Source organism: Morus notabilis, unplaced genomic scaffold (assembly GCF_000414095.1).
Source record: "Morus notabilis unplaced genomic scaffold, ASM41409v2 Scaffold1776, whole genome shotgun sequence".
NCBI classification, from domain to species: Eukaryota; Viridiplantae; Streptophyta; class Magnoliopsida; order Rosales; family Moraceae; genus Morus; species Morus notabilis.
The window spans coordinates 97,713-104,772 of record NW_010367535.1 but is presented as its reverse complement, the minus strand read 5'-3'; the positions used below and the strand labels follow the sequence as shown (position 1 = coordinate 104,772).

At 31.6% G+C, this 7,060-nt stretch overlaps 1 protein-coding gene across 2 annotated transcripts in view; it reads left to right on the top strand.

The window, feature by feature from the left end:
• LOC21388471 (D-3-phosphoglycerate dehydrogenase 3, chloroplastic) overlaps nt 1-6,448 on the top strand; it is a 7,588-nt gene extending 1,140 nt beyond the window's left edge. Inside the window, exons 2-6 of one of the 2 annotated variants that reach the window (XM_024175105.1) lie at nt 656-697; nt 3,778-4,154; nt 4,529-4,639; nt 4,772-4,867; nt 5,471-6,448. In XM_024175105.1, the coding sequence (XP_024030873.1) occupies nt 656-697; nt 3,778-4,154; nt 4,529-4,639; nt 4,772-4,867; nt 5,471-6,142 (1,298 nt within the window). In that variant the 3' untranslated portion in view covers nt 6,143-6,448. The remainder of the gene's footprint in view (nt 1-655; nt 698-3,777; nt 4,155-4,528; nt 4,640-4,771; nt 4,868-5,470) is intronic. The other variant, XM_010112600.2, reaches the window with a different exon arrangement.
• Nucleotides 6,449-7,060: the final 612 nt, after the last annotated feature.

The following is a 7,060-nucleotide window of genomic DNA, read 5'->3' as shown; positions in this document are numbered from 1 at the left end:
TAAAAAGTTCTTAGAAACAGTCACATTTAATTTTTTTATTATAATAAAAAATTCACATAAAATCACATCTCAATTCAAATTAAAAACTTAAATTAACAAACTAAACAGATTCTGTATTTATTTATTTTGCCTAGGGTAATAGTTTCCCATTTTTTAGGGGAAATTGTCGAGCAACAGATTGATCTATTAAAAATTGCTTTTGGCAAATAGTGCGCCATTTAATTTATTTTAATTTCGTTTATCGGATTTTACTTTATTTAAAAGAAAAATTCACTAATCAATTATCTCGACTAGTGCGGGGTTTGTGAACATTAATCTCATCAAGTTCAAATCAAAATGAAAAGATACGCAACAATAACTCACCAACGAGAAAATTAGAGGAATATGAGTCTAAATTTTTATCTTTTATTTTTAATTAATATTATTTTGATTTATATAGTTATTTGAATAAAAAGATTATTGATTAATAATAAAAGATAAAAATATAGATTTTATGTACTTTATGGAGTATTTATTTATTTTTTCTTAATAAAATGAGATATAAATCAAATGGTGGTAGGTGGGTACTTTTTTTTTGTTTTTAAACTAGGCGGGGGGTTTTTTCATATACTAAATTTTCATTAAAGAAATTCTTCAAATGTTTGTTTTTATTCAGGAATTAGACGTAGGGTCCGCAAGATGCGATCCAGACTATCAGGCATGATAGATGATACCAAGAGATTTTGTGTATTTGATATATATATATTTATCTTTTTTGGAATAATTAATCTAATTGTTACTTAACATATAATATGTTAGAGAGATTATAATATATCTAGATCATAATTACACGTGTTTGGGCAGTTAAAAACAAAAAAAAATGGCTGTTAAAAAACAAAACAAGCACTGCAGCGAACAACACCAAATGGTGCTGTCAGTGCAGCTATAGGCGCTGCGCGCTGCAGTGGGTTTGTGCTACCCTTCAGGTTATAAATTGCATTTCAGTATATGGTGCTTGTTTGTGCAATCCATTCTCTATGCTTAAACTCTCCAACACAATATATAGAGTCCATTTAATTTACTGATTTGAGTTTTTAATTTGAGTTGAGATGTGACTTTATGTAAGAATTTTTTATCGTAATAAAAAAATTAGATGTGACTGTTTTTAAGAAATTTTTATTGTAGTAAAATTTAAATTTTAAACTCGAATCGATAAAATGAACGGGACCATAGATTGCATTTCTTGTAAACTTTTGCTAAAAAAAGATGTTTATATTTTTATATCCTTTATTTTGAGTTTCTAAAAAAAACCTATATTTTGGATATTTTTTATATTGTATCCAATTTTTTTGATAATAATTTTTTCTGTTCGGATATTTTTCAAGAAGTAAACAATTTCTTCTGAGAAAAAATCTGTTTGGATCAATTAGGTGACGTTTGATTTATGTATTCAGAATCATGATTCAAAATTATTCTCATTTTATGTGTATTTTTTATAAAAAAAAATATTATAAAGAATTATTAATCATAATTTAAAATTAAAGACGAATATAAAAAACAAACATAATTTGAAAAGCAAGAAAAGAAAAGAAATATCGCAGACGCATCTTACGACTAATTGATGGTGTGAATTAAAAAACGTTGAGCTCGTGGCTTTGTCTTTGTGGGGGGTCAGAGTTTGATGTTTGCAGTTTTTTGTTTTTTTTGTTTTTTTGTTTTGGCTGAATCGAGTTTGTGGCTGCAATTTGTTTCCAATTTTCAGGGGTGGGTGGGATGAATTTATGTGTTTCTCATGTGTCGTTTTCCTAGGCCAAGCGTGATTGGATGCTTTCGCACCGGTATATTCACACTTAACATGCCTAGGCATGTATGTGGCTGTGGCATATATTGCTTTCTTTTCTTTTTTCTTTTGAAAGGAACATGTATATTGTTTTCATATCCAATAATTGACTAAAATATTTTATCACAATTTTGTTCTCCAATATTTATATTGAAAGAAATACTAATATCATCATTCTTTAGTCACTTTTTACATTTATTTTTTAACTCATAAACTTTACTATAGGTTAAATAATAAATGTAAAAAGTAATAAAAAAAATGACTAAGAGAGTGCTACTAATATCTCTATTTTGTTAAATAGTTTGACAAAAGAGTGGCCTTTGTCTCTTCTTATGATAACTTAGCCTTTGGTGAAGCCTATTTTCGGTATTATAGATTTGTCGATGGCTGCTCCAATTTTTGTTATCAAAGAAGTATGCAATTGCATCAAAGGCACGATACATATATACACATCATGTTTGAAACTAGAGATCTACTTATTAATTGATTGTTTGTTAGGTTTGGTCAGAATATTATGTTTTGGTTTCATTAATACATTGACTTATTCACTCCTATGTGACGAAAAGGGTAAAAGACAAAAAAGAAAAAGAAAAAAATAAACTTAAAGAGTTAGAGAGAGAATTATATTATTGCATAATCCTGGCCCTTTTATTTATAGGATGGATATTTTGCTTACTACGTTTCTTCTAGTTACCAAGATCTTTAGATCGTGTGCGTGTCTATATATAAATGTACACACACATATAAACGATAAAATAAGGGTCTGTTTAGTAAAGTTTTTACTTTTAATTTTAGATATTTAAAAAGAAAAGTAAAAGCGGTTACTTTTTAGTAAGTGTTTGGAATAAATAACTTAATGAGTTAAAATAATTTTTAAATTTTTTAATAAGCAATAAAAGTGTTGGAATTAAGTTTATAATGCTTTAATTAAATTATGGTATAAGTTTCAAAGTCTATTCAGAATTATTTTTTTTAGAAGCCACAATTTTTAACTTTGATTGAAAACTCTTCTGAAAAGTCAAAACACTTCTAATAGATCATCTAAACATTTTTAGAAGTAATTTTTAGACCTAGAAAGCCAAAAACAGCTTTTAAAAAACTCTCTCAAGTAGGCCCTAAGCAAAAGATAAATAGCACTTTTGTGGAGCGTGCTTCTCAGAAATGCCTCAGTGAACAATAGTGATCGTGATTCATAATCAATATGCATATTCCTCATATACTTTTATTTTTGCAACTATTGATTGTTATTATTATTATTTTTTTATGAAATGATTGTGACATGAATTCTGGTTGTGGTTTCCAAGTTGTTACTCTCCAAAAAAAAAAAAAAAAAGGAATAAGTGACACCATTACTTTCAAGGTTACTAAATATTGTGTCCTTACAATTCTGGTTGTGGTTTCCAAGTTGTTACTCTCCAAAAAAAAAAAAAAAAGGAATAAGTGACACCGTTACTTTCAAGGTTACTAAATATTGTGTCAGCACTTATGATCAGCCCCTTAATTTTGGTTTAAGTTAAAATTGGGAATGCATAGTAACTTATGTCCACATGAAGATGTCAATATCAAAAAAGTTTATCAAACTTAAATATACTCAAGCTAGTTGCTAAAATACTTCGACATTTTATATTAATAGATACCATTTTTATATTAATAAATACTAGATATAACCTATCATATGTCACATAATTCAGTTCGTAAAAGTTAATTATTTTCAAATGCACTTCATCCAAATTAAAAGAAAAAAAAAGTTTAATTCCCAAGAATTTTAATTCAGAGATCAGTCGGCAGTGAAGTTCATGGACGCAGAAACTAGTAACCTTTTTGCCAAATGAGTGGTGATTGAGAAGTTTAAATCAATTTTTTTTCAGCTTTCGTCTTTCTACTGCACAATATAGTATTAGAATGACTCGCCATTAATTCCTTACAGTTTCCAACTAGAGTACTTAACTCTTGTGCAGGAAAATGGCAAAGAAACAAGTATGTTGGTGTGTCCTTAGTTGGAAAGACGTTAGCAGTCATGGGGTTTGGAAAAGTGGGATCGGAAGTAGCCAGGCGCGCCAAGGGGCTTGGAATGCACGTAATTGCGCATGACCCCTATGCGGCTGCGGACAGAGCGCGTGGCGTCGGGGTGGAATTGGTGCCGTTTGAGCAGGCCATTGCCACGGCTGACTTCATATCTCTGCACATGCCGCTCACTCCCGCGACGTCAAAGCTCTTCAATGATGAGACGTTTGCAAAGATGAAAAAGGGTGTTCGCATTGTTAATGTTGCTAGGGGTGGCGTTATTGATGAAGATGCTTTGGTTAGGGCCCTTGATACCGGAGTTGTTGCTCAGGTATGTATGCAAATTACAATAAATCTTCTCTTTTATTTTCCCATCTTACTAGCGAGTGAATATTAAAATGACTATTTAGTTCATAAATTCGAACAAAAAGATTGAACAGAAAAACTAAACATAAATTCAAATGCGTTTAGATTTTTATGAAAGAAAAAGCTACAACGAGAACTTATTTATTCAAATTTATGAAGTAACAAATTCTTAAAATCATTCAATGAATTATTTGTGAAGTTCAATAAAATTCAACGACACAGCGTTGTTAATTCAAAATCCATTATGCTAGTTCTTTAAGCTTATGTTTATCTTTTTCTTGACCTTGTTATCATGAAATGATATTCCTTTCACCAAGACTCTTGTCATTAATGAAACAGGCAGCACTTGATGTATTCACAGAGGAGCCTCCACCTAAAGACAGCAAGCTAGTGCAACATGAGAATGTCATTGTCACTCCTCATCTTGGAGCTAGCACAAAAGAAGCACAGGTCTGTTTCACTAGTCAATTTAAAATTTCTCAGATACAGAAAAAAACTTATACATGGTGTACTACCATTTTTTTTTTTTTTTTTCAAATTATCTTCTGAACCTTCCCTATGAATCGCATATACATATTTCAGGAAGGCGTAGCCATTGAAATAGCTGAAGCTGTAGTTGGAGCTCTAAAAGGTGAACTTTCTGCCACTGCAGTCAACGCACCGATGGTCCCACCTGAGGTGAGTTAGGCTCTCCGTCGGGTCTTATATTGGCCCTTTTAGTTGCTCTCCTTGAAAATTTGAAAAATTCAAAGACTTATTATTTGAGGAGCTTGAGTACTAGATTTTTTTTTTTTTTCATTCATTCAATATAAGTTTTCGGGAAATTATAATTGCGTCCTCTATAAATTAAGAATATTATAGTAGTGTCCTACTAAAAGAAAAAAAAAAACTATATGCTTGAATAGATGCTTTAAGGCCTAATTCATTTCACTAATTTGAGTTTTTAATTCGGATTGAAAAGTGAATTTACGTGAGAGAAAACATTGTAATATAAAAAGTTGAATTTGAATTTTTGTGAGAAAAAATATTATAACAAAAACTTGATTTGTAATTCAAATTAACGAAATAAACGAGACCTCAATTTCCCCACTTAAGCACCAATAGTAATACTAGTCCAAAACTGTACAGCAATCTAACTGCACAATGCAAAGTTGTTTCATCATGCACCATGTGAATTCACCTAAGACTCTCTAATGTCCCTTCCCTTTTCTTATCTTTCATGTTTAGTTATTATTATTTTTTTTTGGTCGAAAATAACTTACACATAGATCATGCTCTTAGGTTCTGTCCGAGTTAGCTCCATATGTAACTCTAGCAGAGAAGCTAGGTAAGTTAGGAGTGCAATTGGTAGCTGGAGGAAGCGGAATCAAATCCGTGAAGGTTGTCTACAAAACAGCCCGAGACCCGGATGACTTAGACACCAGGCTTCTCCGCGCCATGATCACCAAGGGTATTATCGAGCCCATTTCTGCCTCAATCATCAATTTGGTCAATGCAGATTTCACCGCCAAGCAAAAAGGACTCCGCATAAGCGAAGAGCGGGTGGTGGTCGACGCGTCACCGGAGTTCCCCGTCGACTCGATTGAGGTACAAATCTCAGGCGTCGAGTCTAAATTCGCAAGCTCGGTTTCGGAGACCGGAGACATAAGCATTGAAGGGAAGGTCAAATATGGTGTGCCTTACTTGAGATGTGTGGGAGGTTTTAGCGTTGATGTGAGCCTTGAAGGGAATCTCATATTGTGCAGACAAGTGGACCAACCGGGCATGATTGGCCGAGTTGGCAACATTCTTGGGGAGCAGAATGTGAATGTGAGCTTCATGAGTGTGGGAAGAACTGCGCAGAGGAAAAAGGCAATTATGGCAATTGGTGTGGATGAGGAGCCAAACAAGGAAACCTTAACCAAAATAGGACAAGTTCCCGCTATTGAAGAGTTTGTCTTCCTTAAGCTATAGAGGATTAATTAAAACTAAAAAAATGTTGAAAGGTTTAAGGATGTCACATATATAAAACTTTAAAAAAAAAAAAAAAAATTGTTGGATTTAGTTCCAATGAATAAAGCGGTAACTAGAACCGTCCGTGTCATGGCTTTGTATGCCAAAGTAAGGCAAAGGGTACGTGACATATTTTTGTTTGTTCAAGTGTTCCATGTATTTGTACGAGTGATTTTACTATTCCCCAATGGATGGGAGGCTTTGTGGCTTGGAGTTATCCAAGTGAAATCAGTTGAATTGTAAGCATTTGGTTTAAGTTTTTCTTTATCACAACGAGTTCATATTGGATGCTTGGGACACAGTCTAGGCGTCGATCATTATTCATCTCCACGGTAAATAATTCGCCACGCTTATTCCTGTATAGTGTTTATGGGTTATTCGGAAGTTATACTTAAACTCAAATTATAATTTTGTTACAATATTTTTTTTATCTCATAATGAGTTTCAATTTTAAAATTTCTTCACTCACAAAATTCTCATCAATGAACTTCCGATCACTGTTTTAAATCTGACCTTACATAAAAAAGACAAATAAAATAAAACAAACTCAAAATACTCCTGAGATAATTAAAATTTTAAAAATATCAGAGTTACCATTTTCATTCTATATAATGTTACTTCACATATAATTTAACTAAAAAGTTAAATAATAAAGTTTTAAAAATGTTCAAATAAATACTCCATTCAAACCAATATACTGCAATTATTTTGTTCTAAAAAAATACTACAATTATTTTGAGAGTTTTTCATTTTTTTAAACCCTAAAGTGAATAAATATTCCATTCAAACCACTACTGCAATTATTTTGAGAATTTTTCAATATATATTTTTTAAAACCCTTAGATGATTAAAATTTTAAAATTATTAAGACCACCCTTT